We start from the raw sequence: 22,893 nt of genomic DNA on the forward strand, positions 1-22,893 counted from the left end.
AGAAAAATGACAAAAGGTAGAGGTGACCTTTTTGGCCATCTAGCAAATACCTTTTGAATGATTTGACATAGTTTATAAGTTTTATTAATGCTTCAAAGAAATGCAATAGACACACAAATGCATGTATCAATTTCAGAGATAAATATATCATAAAAATACCAAACAGTTTTTATAAAACTACATTTGGGAGATTAAATGGATAGCTGAAAAAATAATTACCAATAAAGTGATTGAATTTTGTTATCTGTCAAATGACTGGACTTCTCAGTATGGCATTCAAAGCCAAGATATAGCTTTATCTTTCCAATGTAAACTTTATGCTCAAATTAATTTGGTTTTAAAACTTCCTGATATCTGCCCAGAATGTTATCAGCTATCAAAATTCTACCCATCCTGCAAAGCCCAGGCCATACTTCATGTCCTCTGACCGTTATTCAGTAGTGATACCTCTCCATACTAGAGCATTTTCTTTTTATCATTCATGTCATGTTTACCATATACTGTAAGGGACTCTGTCCAATTTTCTACTCTAGAAAGTCAGTAGAATAGGAATTTCTATTCTGGCCAGTTCTGCATAGCACTTAACATGGCAGGAAGACAGTACGTATTTTTTAAATGATAAATACATTTCTCCTCAAGTTTATAAGTTTCCAGATATTCAGAAAAGCAGAAAGAATCCCAAAATACCTTGAAGTATATGGCCAGAGAAATTCATACACAGGAGGTGGAGCAAGATGGCTGAACAGAAGTCTCCACTGATTGTCCTCCTCACAGGAACACCAAATTAAGCAACTATCCACACAAAAAAGTGCCTTCATAAAAACCAAAAAACAAGGTACAACCTCAGGCACTTGGGGCCCCAGATTGCAGGACTTGGCTTTTAGACAGCATTGTTGAACCTTCTCTGGGTCAGATGGGAGTCCAGTGCCCTGAAGGGAAAGTCCCAGGTATGGCAGCATTCACCAAAAGCTGACTGAAGAGATCTTGGGCCTTGAATGAACACTGGAGGTAATGAGGATGTACTCATCAGTAGTGGCCATGGGGAGAGACTCCTCTGCTTGTGGAAAGGGGAGGAAAGTGTGAGAAGGACTTTGTTTTGTGGCTTGGGTGCCAGTTTAGCCACAGGTAGATTCCTACAGTTTTTGGCTCCAGGCCCTGGCTCCCAGATGGCATCTCTGGACACACCCCAGCTCAGGGAGAACTTGCCACTCTGAAGGGAAGAACAAAAGCTCGGATGGCTTTGCCACCTGCTGACTGTAGAGGACAAGGGCCTTGAGCAAACATAGACGGTAGCCAGGCAGTGGTTACTGTGGGCCTTGGGTGAGACACAGTGCCATGATAACTTCAGGTCTAACCCAGTGCAGTCCCAGTGATGGTGACCACAGGGGTGCTTGAGACACCCCTCCCCCACCTCCAGGCAGCTCAGGACAAAGAGAGAGACTCCAGTTGTTCGGGAGAAAGTAAGGGAAGAGAACAAGAGTCTCTGCCTGGTGCTCCAGAGAATTCTTCCAGATCTTATCCAAGACCACCAAGGTGGCACACGTCTCCAAGTCTGCAAGAACCACAGCATTACAGGGCTTGGGGTGTCCCCTAATATAGATACAGCTGTAGTGACCAAAAACTTAGATTACAATACCCAAGTCCCTTCAAATACCTGGAAAGCCTTTCCAAGGATGGCTACAAATAAGCCCACACTGCAAAGACTATAAAGAATACCTAACTTTTCAATGTCCAGACATCGATGAACATCCACAAGAATCAAGACCATCCAGAAAAACATGACCTCACCAAACGAACTAAATAAGGCACCAGGGCCAAGTACAGTGGCTCACTCCTGTAATCCCAGCACTTTGGGAGGCTGAGACTGGAGGTCACTTGAGCTCAGCAGTTTGAGAACAGCCTGGGCAACATCATGAAACCCTGTCACTACAAGAATACAAAAATTAGCTGGGTGGTGGTGTGTGCCTGTAGTACTAGCTACCAGCTGCTTGGGAGGCTGACGTGAGAGGATGACTTGAGTCCAGGAGGTGGAGACTGCAGTGAGCCAAAATCATGCCACTGCACTCCAGCCTGGGCAACACAGTGAGATCCTGCCTCAAAAAAATTAAATAAAATAAATAACAAGGCACCAGGGACCAATCCTGAAGACAAAGAGATATGTGCCCTTTCAGACAGAGAATTCAAAATAGCTGTTTCAAGGAAACTCAACAAAATTCAAGGTAACACAGGGAAGGAATTCAGAATCCTATCAGGTAAATTTAACAAAGCTGTTGAAAGAATTAAACATAATCAAGTAGAAATTCTGGAGTTGAAAAATGCATTGACATATTGAAGAATGCATGAGAGTACCTTAACAGCAGAATTGATGATGCAGAAGAAAGAATCAGTGAGCTAGAAGACACTTGAAAATTTGGCTATTTGAAAATACAGTTAAAGGAGACAAAAAATAGTAAAAGAGAATGACAAATGTCTACAAAATCTAGAAAATAGCCTCAAAAGGGCAAATCTAAGAGTTATTGGCCTTAAAGAGGAGGTAGAGTGAGAGATAAGGGTAGAAAGTGTATTCAAAGTGATAATAATAGAGAACTTCCCAAACCTAGAGAAAGATATCAATATTCAAGCACAAGAAGATTATAGAACACCAAGCAGATTTATTTCAAATAAGACTATCTCAAGACATTTAATAATCAAACTCCCTGAGGTCAAGGATAAAGAAAGGATCCTAAAAGCAGCAGCAGAAGAGAAACAAACAACACACAATGGAGCTCCAATACGTCTGGCAACAGGCTTCTCAGTGGAAACCTTACAGGCCAGGAGAGTGACAGGATATATTTAAAATGCTGACAGAAAAAAAAAAAACGTATCCTAGAATAACATATCCAGTGAAAATATTCTTCAAACATGAAAGAGAAATAAACGTTTCCAGACAAACAAAAGCTGAGAGATTTCATCCATACCAGTCCTGTTCTATAAGAAATGCTAAAGGGAGTTCTTCAATCTGAAAGAAAAGGACATTGATGAGCAATAAAAATCATCTGAAGGTACAAAACTCATTGGTAATAGCAACTACACAGAAAAACAAAGAATATTATTAACACTATGATTGCGGTGTGAAAACTACTCATATCTTGAGACAAACCAATGAAAAATAACCAACCCAAATGTCCAACAATGATAGACTGGATTAAGAAAATGTGGCACATATACACCATGGAATACTATGCAGCTATAAAAAAGGATGAGTTCATGTCCTTTGTAGGGACACGGATGAAGCTGGAAACCATCATTCTCAGCAAACTATCACAAGGACAAAAAAACCAAACACCACATGTTCTCACTCATAGGTGGGAACTGAACAGTGAGAACACATGGACACAGGAAGGGGAACATCACACACTGGAGTCTGTTGTGGGGTGGGGGGAGGGGGGAGGGATAGCATTGGAGATATACTTAATGTAAATGATGAGTTAATGGGTGCAGCACACCAACATGGCATATGTATACATATGTAACAAACCTGCATGTTGTGCACATGTACCCTAAAACTTAAAGTATAATAATAATAAAATAAAATAAAATAAAAAAAGAAAAATAACTATGACAACTTTTTAAGACACAGATAGTAAAATAATACATAAATAGAAATAACAAAAAGTTAAAAAGTGGAGGGATGAAGTGAAATCTAGAGTTTTTATTAGTTTTCTCTGTTTATTTTTGCAATCAATGTCAAGTTGTCATCAGTTTAAAATAACAGGCTATATTACTCACAAGCCTCAAGTAACCTCAAACCAAAAAGCATACAACAGATACACAAAAAATAAGAAGCAAGAGGTTAAAACATATCACCAGGAGGGGAAGGGGGAAGGATAGCATTAGGAGATATACCTAATGCTAAATGACGAGTTAATGGGTGCAGCACACCAACATGGCACAGGTATATATATGTAACAAACCTGCACGTTGTGCACATATACCCTAAAACTCAAAGTATAATAATAATAAAATTAAAAAAATAAATAAATAAATAAATAAAACATACCACCAGAGAAAATCACCTTCATAAAAAGGAAGACAGGAAGTAAGGAAAGAAAAGAATATCACAAAACAACCAGAAGACAAATAACAGAATGGCAGGAGTAAGTCCTCACTTATACAATAATAACACTGAATATAAATGAACTAAACTCTTCAATCAAAAGACACAGAGTGGCTGAATTGATAAAAAAGACATTATAACTGATACTGCAGAAATTCAAAGGATTATTAGAGACTTCTAATGAGCAACTATATGCCAGTAAATTGGAAAACCTAGAAGAAATGGACAAATTCCTAGACACATACAACCTACCAAGATCAAACCATGAAGTAATCCCAAACCTGAACAGATTGACAACAAGTAATAAAATCAAAGTCGTAATAAAAAGTCTCCCAGCAAAGAAAAGCCCAGGACCCAATGGCTTCACTGCTGAATTTTACCAAACATTTAAAGAACTAACACAAATCCTACTCAAACTATTCTGAAAAACAGAGGAGGAGGGATACTTCCAAACTCAATCTATGAGGCCAGTATTGCCCTGATTCCAAAACCAGAAACAGACACATCAAAGAAAACTGCAGGCCAATATCCCTGATAGACACTCATGCAAAAATCCTCAAGAAAACACTAGCAAAATGAATTCAAGAACACGTTGAAAAGGTCATCCATCTGATCAATTCAGATTTACACCAGGAATGCAAGAATGGTTTGACATATGCAAATCAATCAATGTGATATATCATACTAATAGAATGAAGGAAAAAAACCATATGAGCATTTCTATTGATGCTGAGAAAGCACTGATAAAATTCGGCATCCCTTTATGATAAAAACCCTAAAAAACCCTGAATATACAGGGAACATACCTCAACACTATAAAAGTCATATATAACAGTCCCACAGCTAGTATCATACTGAATGGGGCAAAATTGAAAGCCTTTCCTTTAAGATCCAGAACAAGACAAGGATGCCCACTTTCACCACTGTTATTCAATATAGTACTGGAAGTCCTACGTAAAGCAATTAGACAAGAGAAAGATATAATGGGCATCAAAATTGGAAAGAAAGAAGTCAAATTATCCTGTTTTCAGGTGATAAATCTTACATTTGGAAAAACCTAAAAACTCCACCAAAAAACTATTAGAAGTGATACACAAATTCTGTAAAGCTGCAGTACACAAAATCCACATTCAAAAATCAGTGGCATTTCTATATGTCAACAGTGAACAATTTGAAAAAGAAATCCCATTTACAATTGCTATAACACAAATAAAATACCAAGGAATTAGCCAAATAAGTGAAAGATCTCTACAATGAAAACTATAAAACACTGATGCAAGGAATTGAAGAGGACACAAAAAATAAAAAGGTATTCCATTTTCACGGATTAGAAGAATCAATATTGTTAAAATGTCCATACTACCCAAAGCAATCTGTAATTTTGATGCAATCTCTATCAAAATACCAATGACATTCTTAACAGAAATAGAAAAAATCCTAAAATTTATATGGAACCACAAAAGAGCCTCAACTGCCAAAGCTATCTTGAGTAAAAAGTGCAAAACTGGAGGAATCACATTATCTGACTTTAAACTACATAATAAAGTGATAACCAAAACAGCATGGTGTTAGGATAAAAACAGACCAATGGTACAGAATAGAGAACCCCAAAATAAATCCATATATCTACAGTGAACTCATTTTTGACAAGGGCTCCTAGAACATACAATGAGGAAAGGATATCTCTTCAATAAATGGTGCCAGGAAAACTGGATATATGCAGAAGAATGAAACTAGATCAGGTATCTCCCCATATATAAAAATAAAATCAAAATGATTTAAAGACTTAAATCTAAGAACTCAAACTATGAAACTAATACAAGAATACATTGGAGAAACTCTCCAGGATATTGGACTGGGCAAAGATTTATTGAGTAATAACCTACAAGCACAGGCAATCTAAGCAAAAGTGAACAAATGGGATCACATCGAGTTAAAAAGCTTCTGCACTGCAAAGGAAACTATCAACAAAATGAAGACATAACCCACAAAATAGAAGAAAATATTTGTAAACTATCTTTCTGACAAGAGGTTAATAACCAGAATATATAAGGAATTCAAACAACTCCATGAGAAAAAGAAATGTAATAATCCAATTAAAAATGAGCAAAAGATTTGAATTTCTCAAAAAAAAAAAGACATACAAATGGCAAACAGGCAAAAACAGGCATTTTATAGTTTTCATTGTGGAGATCTGTCACTTATTTGGCTAATTCCTTGATATTTTATTTGTGTTATAGCAATTGTAAACGGGGTTTCTTTTTCAGATTGTTTGCTGTTGACATATAGGAATGCTACTGATTTTTGAATCAGTAATCATCAAAAAGATGTCAATCAAAGCTACAATGAGATATCATCTCACCCCAGTTAAAATGGGTTTTATCCAAAAGACAGACAATAATGTAATGTAAATTAGTACAACTACTATGGAGAACAGTTTGGAGGCGCCTCAAAAAAAAAAAAAAAAAAAAAAAAAAAAAAGCTACCATGTGTTCCAGCAATTCCACTGCTAGGTATATTACCAAAACAAGGAAATCACTATATCAAAGAAATGTCTGCACTCCCATGTTTATTGCAGCAGTACTCACAATAGCCAAGATTTGGAAGCAACCTAAGTGTCCATCAGCGTATGAATGGATAAAGAAAATGTGGTACATATACACAACAGAGTACTATTCAGCCATTAAAAAGAATGAGATCCAGTCATTTGCAATAATAGGTGGAGTTAGAGGTCACTATGTTAAGTGAAATAAGCCAGGCACAGAAAGACAAACTTCACATGTTCCCACTTATTTATGGGGCTGGGAGGGGTTATGCATAGAGGGGAGGGTGGGAAATGGGAATGGTTAATGGGTACAAAAATATAGTTAGAGTGAATAATATCCAGTATTTGATAGAACAGGGTGACTACAGTCAATAATGTAATTGTACATTTTAAAATAACTAAATGCATATAATTGGATTGTTTGTAACATAAAGAAAAATAAATGCTTGAGGTGAAGAGCATGTACAAAAATTTTTTAAAACCCCAGGAAAACAAACAAAAAAGAAATTCATACCTGAGAAATCATGCATTGTTTTTGATGGAAAGAGGTTCAGAGTTCTCCTGCTATCTATGTGTACTTACTGCTATTTTCAAAACATCCATTTTTAAAGAGCAGTCTCTTATCTAAAATTTTTTACACAGCTTAAAACCTAAGAATACTATACTAAAATAGCAGAGAAGTCACCAATGCTGGTCCTTAATTTTCCACATCTTATTTCTAAGTAGAGGGCTCCTATTTTAAAATAACAACAACAAAATCTATTTCATTCAGACAGCAAAGCTTCCTCTAGGGAAAATCCATAACTCAAATAATACCTGGGTTTATTTTTTTTGCAGGAATGTTGAATACATTAGTGAAATCCAAATTCCTCAAATCTGAAACAACTGAATTTAATACCAACTTTTGGATGGAACACTATCAAATTTAAATTTAAATTATTTTCTTTTATCAAATATAAGTATCTTATTGAAATATCAGTTTTCAATTATTTCAATTTTTAAAAAATTCAAAATTTCAAATATAAATGTAAAATTTATCAAATATAAATTATCTTCTTTCAAAAGATGTAATAACTTCATCATAGGAATGTTGACTATAACAGGAAATTTAATCATTTCAGTTTAAATAATACTATTTATAGACTTACTCCTACATTTAAATCAATATTTTCTGCTGTAGTTCTTACATTTTGTAGAGAATAAATGCTGCAAAGCCAACATAAAATTTTCTAATCACAGTATACATTCATTTGTTTATTTATTTATTCACTTAAAAAATGGTTGCTGAGTGTTTAAGAGTCTGGACAACCAGGGAAGATGTTATGGGTTGAATTGTGTCCCCTGAAACCTAACCTCCAGTATCTTAACATGTGATCTTATTTGGAATAGGGTTGTTGCAGATTTAATTAGCTAAGTTAAGATGAATTATACTGGAGTGGGATGAACTCTAATCCAGTATGACTGGTGTCCTTACAAAACAATGAAGTTTGGACACAGGCACACAGGGAGAACACCATGTGAAGATGAAGGCAGGGGTCTACAAGTCAAGAATGCCAAAGATCGCAAACCACCAGAAGCTAGAAGACAAACATGGAACAGATTTTCCCTAGAGCCCTCAGAAGGAACCAACCCTGCAGACACCTTAATCTTGAACGTTAGTCTCCAGAACTGTGAGCCAATATTTTCTATTGTTTAAGCCACCCAGTTTGTGGTAGTTTTGTTACCGCAGTCCTAGGAAGCTAATCAAGCTTCCCTGAAGAATTCTCATTTATGTTAAGACTTGAAAATGAAATAGGAATTAGCTGAAGAGAGTGCTGAAAAGAGCATTCTAATAGTTTGGGAATAGCATGCTTAAAGATAGAAAAGAAAGACAATGTGTGTAATGATTAAGCATAGGGTCATCAAGCCAGATCAATTCAGTCCAGTACTTGTTCTCATCCTGGAACACACCCACTCTCATTCATTTATTTACTGGCTATGGCTGCTTTTATCCTACAATGACAAGAGTACTTGCGATAGAAATGATATTGCACACAAAGCCTAAAATATTTATTATCTGGCCCTTTACAGAAAAGTTGGTCAGTCCCTGTTAAAGACAAGACTGCCTGGCTCTTATCACTTCCTAGCCATGTAGACATGAGAAAGTTATTTAATCTCTCTGTGCCTCATATTCTTCATTTATAGAATGGGGATTTACAAAAATCTCTATCATATAGTCATGAGAATTAAATATATGCATAGTGCTTACAAAGTCCCTCTTAGGCAAATAGTAAGTCTATATAATTGTTTACTATAATTATCACCATTACTAAGTTTGAGGAACCAAAATTGAGTGTTAGGTAAGTATTAAGTCTATAGAATTGTTTATTATTTCATCACTATTAGTAAGTTTGAGAAACCAAAGATGACCAGTGTGAGAAGACAAGAGGCTTGGGATACTGCTGGAGAGCTAAACGTAGGCCAAATTATTTTTCTGTAGGCTGCATTAAAATATTTTGGAGTTTATTCTAACATGAATGAAAAGCCTTCAACAGGAGTTTTAATTTGGAGAGTATCATCAGCTGAGTAGCATATTTTCCCTGGGGAGCAAAAATGTGAGGTGACTACAATAATCTCTTTAAATCTATAACAAAATTTTTATTTAACACAGAAAAATTTTATAATTTGTTGTATATTTTTATGTACAGTATTGAAAGTTATACTTTCAACAACTTTGTGAAACTGGGTTAAGTCATCGGGTAAAATGAAGTGTCTTATTAAGATTACAGATAGGAAACAAAACTTACCAATACAAACTCCCATGCAAATTGTTCTTTAAAGAGGTTCCAGAATTGGTGGGATTACCTTAGGTTAACCTTTCGGAAATAAATGTCCTCTGGTCATTATTCTCAGTTCTACTATGTTAGGGTAACCATATAATTTATCATTTAATCTAGGAGACTTTTGAAAATAAAAGAGGGTACTATAAAAGTTACCTCAAAATAATGGGCATAGCCCTGCACTATTGAATATATTTTCCATGAATTCCTGTCAGACAGAAGATGGACAAGACAAATCATGAGGCTGAACTGCTAAAAAGTCATCCTGGATGAGACATCCTAAAGGATTGCATAACACCAGTTTTGCAATCTGAAGCCCATCAATGCACTAACAACAACAACAACAAACCAAAAGTGACTAAAAGGGGATACACATGACTTAGTGACTATTGCTTATAAGGTTCAAACTTGCTTACCTCCATGGCATCTTCCAAATTCTCTTCTGCATCTGCTTTCTCTGTCATCAGTTTGGCTGCCTTAAAATATGTTTTCATAAGTAGATAACCCCTTTTTGCTCCATTCCAGTATGATCGAGGAATTTCCACCAAGCCATACCCCAACAACAACACAAGAAGAAACAGACCCCATGTATTTGCAGCAGCTATCCCAATTGTCTGAAGCTGGTTCCTAAGAAAGGGAAACAACAGATAATATGTATATTTTAATGGAAAAATAAAATGTGACTGCATAAATAGACTTTAACACAGGAGACACTGTTTCTATTGCAGTTAAAATTAGCATCTAGAATAATTCATGGCAATAATATGTATATATTTTCCCGAAGGAAACATTTTTCATTAGGTGATTTCTTATTCTATATTAAGCAAAAGAAGCCTGAAAATGTTTCAAATTAACTTGTGTTACTGACCTAGCAAATCTCAGGAATACAATAGTGAGACCTAGCACTGCTGATCTATTCCTAAATTTTCAGATGTAGACCTTCACATATATTACAAATCATAAGTATAAAACAGATTTCAATTTTATTGAAATATCTAAATCCAAGATAACATTAAGAACAAATATGCCCTCAAATTATAATCAAAACAAAAAAAATCACAAGTTCCAATGAAAAACAAAACCAGTTATTTTATCATATAAAAATTTTGAAATTCTATCCAAAAATCATAAGGGTTATTACTTTTAATATATAGCCATTAGACTAATCATTAATCTTTTGCCTAAAATCTATATTTAAAGATGTCATTCCATATTTTCTTTCTTAGTAATATGAATTATTCACATATTCTTTTGGGGAAATCCATAAAATATGTAACAATGTATTTCTCAATGAAATGTCTTTTTACCTGCACATATGAAGTTAAAAATGAATTTTTAAAAATGCACACATACATTAAAGCAATGTTAAGAAGATTACTTTTCTTACCATTCTAAATGTAAATGTGGGTTTACAGCTACATAAATTAAAAATGCTCCAAAAATCAGCAAATAGGTGCCGTAGTAGATTGCATTCTCAATTAGTGCAGTTTTGATCTTTCCAGTGATGGAAAACCCTCCTGATCTTGCATATGACTGCATAAAAGGTAAGAGAATCCTAGATGGATAGAAAAAATATGATTAAAAACCCAAACAATTGATATGTCTGCATAATCTCAAATGCCAGAAATATGTGAATCTCAATTTTAATGAATAGTTCTTCTCACTAATAAATATGCTTATAAGTAATCATGAATACTTAATAAACTATAATAAATCACTGAGTATTTTTGTAATATAAAATTTTAGGGAAAGCAAACAGGTCTTTAAAGCTTTTATGAAGAGTCTGGACTGCATTCAAAGAAAACATTTTTGATCAAATTTTAGTTTTCTAAGGCTTCAGCATGGAGAATGGATAAAAGGGGAACAAAATCGGAACTAGTTGGGAGGGGGAAGGGGGGTGATGGTGGTAAGAAGCAAAAAGGGAGAAGGTCAATTGACAGCATATTGACTTTGAAGTAGTACTTAGGAGACATCCAAGAGGAGCTGCACACAAACCCAGCTTCAGGGTTCAGGAGAGAGGACTAAAAATATGGATAGCTTCCGGAGTCATCACTCTATCAACGGCACTGAAATAACATCAGTAGATACTCAACTGGAAGCATGAGTATGGAGAAGGTGAAGGAAAGAACTGAGACAGATGTCTGAGAAATATCAACTTTCAAGGAAGAGGTAGAGAACAGAAGGAAGGTAGACCAGCAAAAGAGACTGAGGCAGAACAATAGTGGGGCAAGGAAGAAAACCAAGGAGCACATGGATTAGGAACTAGGAGAGGAAAGTTAAAGTGGAGAGAGAGAATCAAATGCAGCCAAGAGGTGAAGTAAATTAAGAACCTGTATGTATGAGTGGAGGAGTGAGAATAGAAAGCAGAGTACTATGGTTTAGAAATAAGTAAACAATGAGCAAGTGGAGATATCAAATATAGAGAATTCATTTAAGAAGTTTGGCTGGGTAGGATAAACAATGGCATACACATATAATGGGGTATGTTACAGAAATGGAAAAGAACAGAATACTGACACATATAGCACAGCATAGGTAAATTTCCCAAATATGTGAACAAAGAGAGATGCAAAAAAGTTCACAGTATATAATTCTATGCTTATAAAGTTCATAAACAGGCAAAAACTAATCTATAGTTATGGAAGTAATCATGGTTACCTCTGGGGAGTGCAGGATGACTACACAGGGAAGTGTGAGCAAGGCTTCTGGGGGCATTGCTAATGCTCTATAACATCATCTGAGTGCTGGTGTATGGTTGTATTCACTTTGAAAAAAGTCAAACTAAACACAATCTATGCATTTTTCGGTATGAATTTATGCTTCAATTTAAAAAAGTTTCTAAAAAAATTTAGTTGTGAACAGATCAACAAGGCAGAAGCTGGAAAGGAATCTGAATTGAGACTTTCATTTTTGTTTGTTTTCTTTTCCAAAGATGAGAGAAATGTGCATGCTTTGTTGAAATTGAAAGCTACAAGTATGTAACAAGAGCTGAAGGGGATGGATCCATATTTTAGGAAGAAGTGACAGCAGCAGCTTATCTGGAGTGGCCCCTGGCAAAGATGCTGGCCACAGTGGGGGAGGACTGGCGGGGGCTGTGCGCTCCATGGAGCTAGCAGGAGCTGGGAAGAGGTGGGAGCCCCACCCTCTTCCGAGTTCGTGGGGCAGTAGCCCTGCCCTCTTGGGCACAGCTGCAGCTGCCCAGCTATGGCTGTGGACCCAGGCATCCCTGCGCTCTCGGGGACCCAGAAAGCCCCCATGCCCCTACAGACTTGGAAGGACCTGCTTCTGCTGCCTGGCCTCTCCCTGCTCCTGACACCTGCTCTGATTTTGGAGAAAAGTTGTGACTGAATCCAGGCACTGTTGCAACCTAGCTGGGTGTGCACACACTCAGGGCAGTGCTGACACACCAGCCCCCTGCTGCCTCAGCCCACTCTGGACTTTGGACATCAATAGGCACAGGAGGGAGGCTGAGAGTGGGGCTGAGGGCAGCTCAGCATGGGCCTGCAGGCACCGTTTGGCACGAACAGCCTGGGTGCCATAAACAACATGATTGATGGTGGCAGGAGGCAGACAGGCTCCTGGGCAGAAGCAGGCAGGTCCCCGGTGAAGCCCCACCTTCAAGCCAGGGACAGCCTGAAGACTGGGGGCCAGGCCACCAGTCCTGTGGACGAGTGAGAACTTAGGATGCTTTTTCTAGGCCCACCCATGGCCCAATCAGTGCACACTTCCTCCTCTCTGAAGCCCATAAAAACCTCAGACTCAGCCAGACTCAGGCAGATGACAGGACAAACTAACTACAGATAGGAGCTATCTACTCCTGGTCTCCTCTCTACTGGGGGCTGCACAGACGACTGGGATAAACTGCCTGCAGATAGGAGCTACCCACTCTGGGGCTCCTCACCACTGAGAGCTGTACTTGTCAGGACGACCTGCCTGCAGAAAAGAGCTATCCACTTTGGGTCTCCTGAGAGTTGTACTATCACTCAATAAAGCACCTCCTCACCTTGCTCACCCTCCAGTTGTCCACATACCTTATTCTTCCTCGACATAGGACAAGAATTCAGGACCTGCTGAATGGCAGAACTGAAGGAGCTGAAACATAAACAGGGCTGACACATGCCCCTGCCACTTGCCATGTTGCAGGTGACGAGAAAAGAAGAGCTGTGGCCCTTCCAGGAGCCCAGATCTAGGGGCTCCCCAAGCCAGGGCTGTGACAACCTCTTTGGAGCTCTGAGGCTTCTGGCATCTCCAAGCTTCTGGGTACCACCACATTCCCCTCATCCAGATGCAGATGGCCACAGAAGAAGCTGCTTGCAGTGCATCTGACCCAGCCACAGGCTTGCACAGAGCCGATGCCCCTGCCGGTGCCTGGAGCTGCCCACCCTGCCACAGCGGCCAGTGTGTCTGGCTGTGCTCAGTGGCTGGAACCCATGCTCACTCACTCACACACCCCTCGCCACTCCATGCCTGGCTCGCCCTTGGGAGGCATGAGATCAGAGCCAGTAGCATGAGCTGAGTGCAACCTGCCAGGTTGAGTGAGTGGAATAAGCCCAGCGGGCCTGAGTAAAATTCGGGCAAAGGTGCTACTGGCCATAGAGGTTTCCAGCTGGCAAAACAACACCCCTAAGGATCCTGTGACAGCAGGATTGATTTTAACAAGCATGACTCTTCCATCTTTGGAGGGGAAAGAAAAAAAGATGGGTAGGTATGTAGATTTGTTGGTGAGAAGCTGAAAGAGCTGCCATCTGATGACTCCTGTTTTAACTGCTGGATGGAAAGTAGTCATCTGCTAAGAGGCTAAGAGTAAAGATGATTTTGTTGTTGTTGTTAGGGAGTACAAGAGAGAAAGCCATAAAGAGGACAGAAGTTTGAAGTGAGTGGAAATATTTCTTGTAGAAGATGGAAAGAAAGCAAACTAAAAAAACAAAGAAGCAAAGTCTGGCAATGTTGAGAGCCCAGTTGAATTTAATAGACATGATTTTACAAGAGCACTATTCTGCTATGTAATTTTTCTCTTGCAATGTTCAGTGCCTCCAGTTTTAGGGTGCAGTTGTTTGCACATCTAAGAGATGCTTAGTAGGCAGTGGATAAGTATGAGTTTGGAGCACAGCAGAAAGATAAAAATAATGGGTAGAAAGACTCAGAATGCATTATTGGTCAATGAAACCACGGCTATAATTACAGCTATGCAGGGAGAGTCTGACAAGATGACCAAGATAGGACTCTAGGGAAGATCAACATTTAGAAAATGGGCAGGGGGTGGAGCCAAGATGGCCAAATAGGAACAGCTCCAGTTTACAGCTCCCAGCGTGAGCGACACAGAAGACGGGTGATTTCTGCATTTCCAACTGAGGTACCGGGTTCATCTCACTGGGGAGTGCCGGACAGTGGGTGCAGGACGGTGGGTGCTGCGCACCGTGCATGAGCTGAAGCGCAAGGGGTCAGGGAATTCCCTTTCCTAGTCAAAGAAAGGGGTGACAGACGGCACCTGGAAAATCGGGTCACTCCCACCCTAAAACTGCACTTTTCCAACGGGCTTAACAAATGGCATATCAGGAGATTATATCCCGCACCTGGCTCAGAGGGTCCTACGCCTACAGAACCTCACTCATTGCTAGCACAGCAGTCTGAGATCAAACTGCAAGGCGGCAGCGAGGCTGGGGGAGGGGCGCCCACCTTTGCCGAGGCTTGAGTAGGTAAACAAAGCAGCCGGGAAGCTCGAACCGGGTGGAGCCCACCACAGCTCAAGGAGGCCTGCCTGCCTCTGTAGGCTCCACCTCTGGGGGCAGGGCATAGACAAACAAAAGGCAGCAGTAACCTCTGCAGACTTAAATGTCCCTGTCTGACAGCTTTGAAGAGAGTATTGGTTCTCCCAGCACGCAGCTTGAGATCTGAGAACGGGCAGACTGCCTCCTCAAGTGGGTCCCTGACCCCTGAGTAGCCTAACTGGGAGGCACCCCCCAGTAGGGGCGGACTGACACCTCACACGGCCAGGTACTCCTCTGAGACAAAACTTCCAGAGGAATGATCAGGCAGCAGCATTTGCACTTCACCAATATCCGCTGTTCTGCAGCCACTGCTGCTGATACCCAGGCAAACAGGGTCAGGAGTGGACCTCCAACAAACTCCAACAGACCTGCAGCTGAGGGTCCTGACTGTTACAAGGAAAACTAACAAACAGAAAGGAAATACACACCAAAACCCCATCTGTACGTCACCATCATCAAAGACCAAAGGTAGATAAAACCACAAAGATGGGGAAAAAACAGAGCAGAAAAACCAGAAACTCTAAAAATCAGAGTGCCTCTCCCCCTCCAAAGGAATGCAGCTCCTCACCAGCAACAGAACAAAGCTGGATGGAGAATGACTTTGACGAGTTGAGAGAAGAAGGCTTCAGAAGATCAAACTACTCTGAGCTACAGGAGGAAGTTTGAACCAATGGCAAAGAAGTTAAAAACCTTGAAAAAAAATTAGACGAATGGCTAACTAGAATAACCAATGCAGAGAAGTCCTTAAATGACCTGATGGAGCTGAAAACCACGGCACGAGAACTACGTGATGAATGCAGAAGCCTCAGTAGCCAATGCGATCAACTGGAAGAAAGGGTATCAGGGACGGAAGACGAAATGAATGAAATGAAGCGAGAAGAGAAGTTTAGAGAAAAAAGAATAAGAAGAAATGAACAAAGCCTCCAAGAAATATGGGACTATGTGAAAAGACCAAATCTACATCTGATTGGTGTACCTGAAAGTGATGGGGAGAATGGAACCAAGCTGGAAAACACTATGCAGGATATTATCCAGGAGAACTTCCCCAATCTAGCAAGGCAGGCCAACGTTCACATTCAGGAAATACAGAGAATGCCACAAAGATACTCCTCGAAAAGAGCAACTCCAGGACACATAATTGTCAGATTCACCAAAGTTGAAATGAAAGAAAAAATATTAAGGGCAGCCATAAAGAAAGGTCGGGTTACCCAAAAAGGGAAGCCCATTAGACTAACAGCTGATCTCTCGGCAGAAACTCTACAAGCCAGAAGAGAGTGGGGGCCAATATTCAATATTTTTAAAGAAAAGAATTTTCAACCCAGAATTTCATATCCAGCCAAACTAAGCTTCATAAGTGAAGGAGAAATAAAATCCTTTACAGACAAGCAAATGCTGAGAGATTTTGTCACCACCAGGCCTGCCCTACAAGAGCTCCTAAAGGAAGCACTAAACATGGAAAGGAACAACTGGTACCAGCCACTGCAAAAACATGCCAAATTGTAAAAACCATCAAGGCTAGGAAGAAACCGCATCAACTAATGAGCAAAATAACCAGCTAACATCATAATGACAGGATTAAATTCACACATAACAATATTAGCCTTAAATGTAAATGGGCTAAATGCTCCAATTAAAACACACAGACTGGCAAATTGGATAAAGAGTCAAGACCCATCAGTATGCTGTATTCAGGAAACCCATCTCATGTGCAGAGACACACATAGGCTCAAAACAAAGGGATGGAGGAAGATCTACCAAGCAAATGGAAAACAAAAAAAGGCAGGGGTTGCAATCCTAGTCTCTGATAAAACAGACTTTAAACCAACAAAGATCAAAAGAGACAAAGAAGGCCATTACATAATGGTAAAGGGATCAATTCAACAAGAAGAGCTAACTATCCGAAATATATATGCACCCAATACAGAAGCACCCAGATTCATAAAGCAAGTCCTTAGTGACCTACAAAGAGACTTAGACTCCCACACAATAATAATGGGAGAATTTAACACCCCACTGTCAACATTAGACAGATCAACGAGACAGAAAGTTAACAAGGATATCCAGGAATTGAACTCAGCTCTGCACCAAGTGGACCTAATAGACATCTACAGAACTCTCCACCCCAAATCAACAGAATATACATTCTTCTCAGCACCACACCACACCTATTCCAAAATTGACCACATAGTTGGAAGTAAAGCACTCCTCAGCAAATGTAAAAGAACAGAAATTATAACAAACTGTCTCTCAGACCACAGTGCAATCAAACTAGAACTCAGGATTAAGAAACTCACTCAAAACCACTCAACTACATGGAAACTGAACAACCTGCTCCTGAGTGACTACTGGGTACATAACGAAATGAAGGCAGAAATAAAGATGTTCTTTGAAACCAATGAGAACAAAGACACAACATACCAGAATCTCTGGGACACATTCAAAGCAGTGTGTAGAGGGAAATTTATAGCACTAAATGCCCACAAGAGAAAGCAGGAAAGATCTAAAATTGACTCCCTAACATCACAATTAAAAGAACTAGAGAAGCAAGAGCAAACACATTCAAAAGCTAGCAGAAGGCAAGAAATAACTAAGATCAGAGCAGAATTGAAGGAAATAGAGACACAAAAAACCCTTCAAAAAATCAATGAATCCAGGAGCTGGCTTTTTTGAAAAGATCAACAAAATTGATACATCACTAGCAAGAATAATAAAGAAGAAAAGAGAAAAGAATCAAATAGACGCAATAAAAAATGATAAAGGGGATATCACCACCAATCCCACAGAAATACAAACTACCATCAGAGAATACTATAAACACCTCTATGCAAATAAACTAGAAAATCTGGAAGAAATGGATAAATTCTTCGACATATACACTCTCCCAAGACTAAACCAGGAAGAAGTTGAATCTCTGAATAGACCAATAACAGGCTCTGAAATTGAGGCAATAATTAATAGCTTACCAACCAAAAAAAGTCCAGGACCAGATGGATTCACAGCCGAATTCTACCACAGGTACAAGGAGGAGCTGGTACCATTCCATCTGAAACTATTCCAATCAATAGAAAAAGAGGGAATCCTCCCTAACTCATTTTATGAGGCCAGCATCATCCTGATGCCAAAGCCTGGCAGAGACACAACAAAAAAGAGAATTTTAGACCAATATCCTTGATGAACATTGATGGAAAAATCCTGAATAAAATATTGGCAAACAGAATCCAGCAGCACATCAAAAAGCTTATCCACCATGATCAAGTGGGCTTCATCCCTGGGATGCAAGGCTGGTTCAACATACGAAAATCAATAAATGTAATCCAGCATATAAACAGAACCAATGACAAAAACCATATGATTATCTCAATAGATGCAGAAAAGGCCTTTGACAAAATTCAACAGCCCTTCATGCTAAAAACTCTCAATAAACTAGGTATTGATGGGACATATCTCAAAATAATAAGAGCTATCTATGACAAACCCACAGCCAATATCATACTGAATGGACAAAAACTGGAAGCATTCCCTTTGAAAACTGGCACAAGACAGGGATGCCCTCTCTCACCACTCCTATTCAACATAGTGTTGGAAGTTCTGGCCAGGGCAATCAGGCAGGAGAAGGAAATAAAGGGCATTCAATTAGGAAAAGAGGAAGTCAAATTGTCCCTGTTTGCAGATGACATGATTGTATATTTAGAAAACCCCATCGTCTCAGCCCCAAATCTCCTTAAGCTGATAAGTAACTTCAGCAAAGTCTCAGGATACAAAATCAATGTGCAAAAATCACAAGCATTCTTATACACCAATAACAGACAAACAGAGAGTCAAATCATGAGTGAACTCTCATTCACAATTGCTTCAAAGAGAATAAAATACCTAGGAATCCAACTTACAAGGGATGTGGAGGACCTCTTCAAGGAGAACTACAAACCACTGCTCAATGAAATAAAAGAGGATACAAACAAATGGAAGAACATTCCATGCTCATGGGTTGGAAGAATCAATATCGTGAAAATGGCCATACTGCCCAAGGTAATTTATAGATTTAATGCCATCCCCATCAAGCTACCAATGACTTTCTTCACAGAATTGGAAAAAACTACTTTAAAGTTCATATGGAACCAAAAAAGAGCCCGCATTGCCAAGTCAATCCTAAGCCAAAAGAACAAAGCTGGAGGCATCACGCTACCTGACTTCAAACTATACTACAAGGCTACAGTAACCAAAACAGCATGGTACTGGTACCAAAACAGAGATATAGACCAATGGAACAGAACAGAGCCCTCAGAAATAATGCCACAAATCTACAACTATCTGATCTTTGACAAATCTGACAAAAACAAGAAATGGGGAAAGGATTCCCTATTTAATAAATGGTGCTGGGAAAACTGGCTAGCCATATGTAGAAAGCTGAAACTGGATCCCTTCCTTACACCTTATACAAAAATTAATTCAAGATGGTCTAAAGACTTAAATGTTAGACCTAAAACCATTAAAATCCTACAAGAAAACCTAGGCAATACCATTCAGGACATAGGCATGGGCAAGGACTTCATGTCTAAAACACCAAAAGCAATGGCAACAAAAGCCAAAATTGACAAATGGGATCTAATTAAACTAAACAGTTTCTGCACAGCAAAAGAAACTACCATCAGAGTGAACAGGCAACCTACAAAATGGGAGAAAATTTTTGCAACCTACTCATCTGACAAAGGGCTAATATCCAGAATCTACAATGAACTCAAACAAATTTACAAGAAAAAAACAAACAACCCCATCAAAAAGTGGGAGAAGGATATGAACAGACACTTCTCAAAAGAAGACATTTATGCAGCCAAAAAACACATGCAAAAATGCTCATCATCACTGGCCATCAGAGAAATGCAAATCCAAACCACAATGAGATAACATCTCACACCAGTTAGAATGGCGATCATTAAAAAGTCAGGAAACAACAGGTGCTGGAGAGGATGTGGAGAAATGGGAACACTTTTACACTGTTGGTGGGACTGTAAACTAGTTCAACCATTGTGGAAGTCAGTGTGGCAATTCCTCAGGGATCTAGAACTAGAAATACCATTTGACCCAGCCATCCCATTACTGGGTATATACTCAAAGGATTATAAATCATGCTGCTATAGACATGTGCACACATATGTTTATTGCAGCACTAATCACAATAGCAAAGACTTGGAACCAATCCAAATGTCCAACAATGATAGACTGGATTAAGAAAATGTGGCACATATACACTATAGAATACTATGCAGCCATAAAAAATGATGAGTTCATGTCCTTTGCAGGGACATGGATGAAGCTGGAAACCATCATTCTCAGCAAACTATTTCAAGGACAAAAAAGCAAACACTGCATGTTCTCACTCACAGGTGGGAATTGAACAATGAGAACACATGGGCACAGGAAGGGGAACATCACACACCAGGGCCTGTGGTGGGGTGGGTGGAAGGGGGAGGGATAGCATTAGGAGATATACCTAATGCTAAATGACCAGTTAATGGGTGCAGCACACCAACATGGCACACTTATACATATGTAACAAACCTGCACGTTGTGCACATGTACCCTAAAACTTAAAGTATAATAATAATAAAATTTAAAAAAATTAAAAAAAAAAAAAGAAAATGGGCAACAGAAATGGCACCCATAAAGGAAATTCAGAAGGTTGGGGAAAGCAGACAGAAAGAAAACCAGAGTATATGACCTTAGCAAGGGAAGTTTCTTGTAATAATGCAGCTGTTAGGAGGATTGGACTGAAGAGCAAAAGAGAAGGCAATAACTGAAAGGAAACAGTAACAACAAAAACTTTGTTTCTGTTTTCTATTTTCTATTCGTTTTTTTTTCTTTTTTCTGTAAGATGGGACACACTTGAGAGAGCAGAAAGGGAGAGGGTAGAGATTTAAGGAAAAAAATGACACAAGTAAATTCCAAACTATATTGATTGAAAAATAACATTTTATTCCTTTAGCCAAAATTTTAAAAATTTTATCCTTTACTGTAACTTACCATGTTAAAAATTGTGATGTCCAATACACTACCCTCCAGAAAATTGGCATGATTCCATCAGGAATGTAACTCCATGGCTTGAAACAAGGATGCTGGCTGTTGAATAAAAAATTAAAGCCAATTAATCATAAATAATGACTACTTAAATGAATTATACAATTAATTTGCATGTGGCCAAGTTAATTTACATTCAGATTTTAAATTACTGACTCTAATAATCAATAACTCATAAAATTCAAAGCTGACTGCCAAACTAAAAAAACACACAAAAGCAACAAAATAGTTTGTTCTGAAAATGTCATTTAAATTTTCAACTTTCAGTGTATTTTTAGTCATTAGGTAAAAAGAAAACTTAATGTTCAACTTATAGACTAAAAGTGCAACAATCTTCAAAAGCACATGTATTATTAAATAAAATTTCTAATGATTACCTTTAAAATACACAATCCATTTATAGGTTGAGTTTTTTTTTTTTTTTTTTTCAGGTTATAGGGGTTGGGAGGGGAAAACATTAGGTGATTAATTTCTGAAAATTGTAATGCTAATTAAATCACTCACTATAACATAGCTTCTATGGAGATGCATGCTAGCAATTATACATAATTCTGTTTCAATTTCTGAAGACATGATGAGTCTCTGGTCATGAATTCTGCCATGTAGCCATATTCCTAAGCTAGAAGGATATCCCAAGAACTTGCAACAATCTGTAGCTGCTGCTGATCTTTATCCAGTTTTTTTAAATAGTGCTTCAAATGGAAGTAACACCTGCATTTTAAATTTACCTTTTCTCAAGTTAGATTTTTTTAAAAATGTGCATAAAGAAGTATGCAAATACTACTGAAAGCATTCATAAGGGCTATAGTCAACATATATAAGCTTTTTACTTAAAAGTTCAATATGAATTCAATATAATCTTTGGACAATTTGAACTTTATTCATTTTTTATGTAAATGTACAATGCTTATGAAGGATGTTCAATATGAAAGGAATACCATAAGTTCAGAAATGCTGTCCTTTATTATAACCTTGTAAATTAGGCAAAAGTGAAAATACATCCCATGTTTTTAAATCTGAGATAGGCTGAGAGGAAAAACAGGTTTTAGAAATTACATACTTGGTAAAGAAGAACCAGGACTAAAAAATCAGGACTTCTTCAAGTTTCTCACTACCATCTGCTGAAGGGCTTTGTGGACCAATAAATATTAAAAATTAGATTTAATTAGAATATGATGTAATGAAAAGTCTACTAGGAAAGAATAGAGGTGGGGGGAATTAGTACAGAATGATGATAACTTATATAAATATAAAATCTGGCTGGTAAAAACTTTCAATTTTTAAACAATGTGTCCCCTACAATATTTATATATATTTTTTTAAAAAAAGGAAATACCTTGGAACAGGGTTAGCAGTTGCGTACAATCCTGTAATGTTGCTATTCTCAGGAGGGCTTGAATTTGCAGCAGCATGCTTGCACCGGTTGTATATTGTCTAAAGCAACGAATGTATGGTTTAAAAAGGAGAATCAAAAGGTTACCAAGTACTTAAAGGACATGAGAGTTTATAAATCTATCTATCTAAACTTACCTTCCTGGCTATGCTTTTCTTTTTTCTTTTTCCTTTTTTTTTGAGACGGAGTCTCGCACTGTC

The 22,893-nt window shown here is 38.3% G+C and overlaps 1 protein-coding gene across 2 annotated transcripts in view; it reads right to left on the minus strand.

Moving 5' to 3' along the window:
- Positions 1–22,893, minus strand: part of LMBRD2 (LMBR1 domain containing 2) — a 58,737-nt gene that overhangs the window by 26,425 nt on the left and 9,419 nt on the right. The window contains exons 3-6 of one of the 2 annotated variants that reach the window (XM_003274347.4): positions 22,637–22,734; positions 21,247–21,342; positions 10,848–11,015; positions 9,877–10,087 (exon numbers count right to left, since the gene is read on the minus strand). In XM_003274347.4, coding sequence (XP_003274395.1) covers positions 9,877–10,087; positions 10,848–11,015; positions 21,247–21,342; positions 22,637–22,734 — 573 coding nt within the window. The remainder of the gene's footprint in view (positions 1–9,876; positions 10,088–10,847; positions 11,016–21,246; positions 21,343–22,636; positions 22,735–22,893) is intronic. The other variant, XM_030813966.1, reaches the window with a different exon arrangement.

This window comes from Nomascus leucogenys, chromosome 6 (genome assembly GCF_006542625.1).
Source record: "Nomascus leucogenys isolate Asia chromosome 6, Asia_NLE_v1, whole genome shotgun sequence".
NCBI classification, from domain to species: domain Eukaryota; kingdom Metazoa; phylum Chordata; class Mammalia; order Primates; family Hylobatidae; genus Nomascus; species Nomascus leucogenys.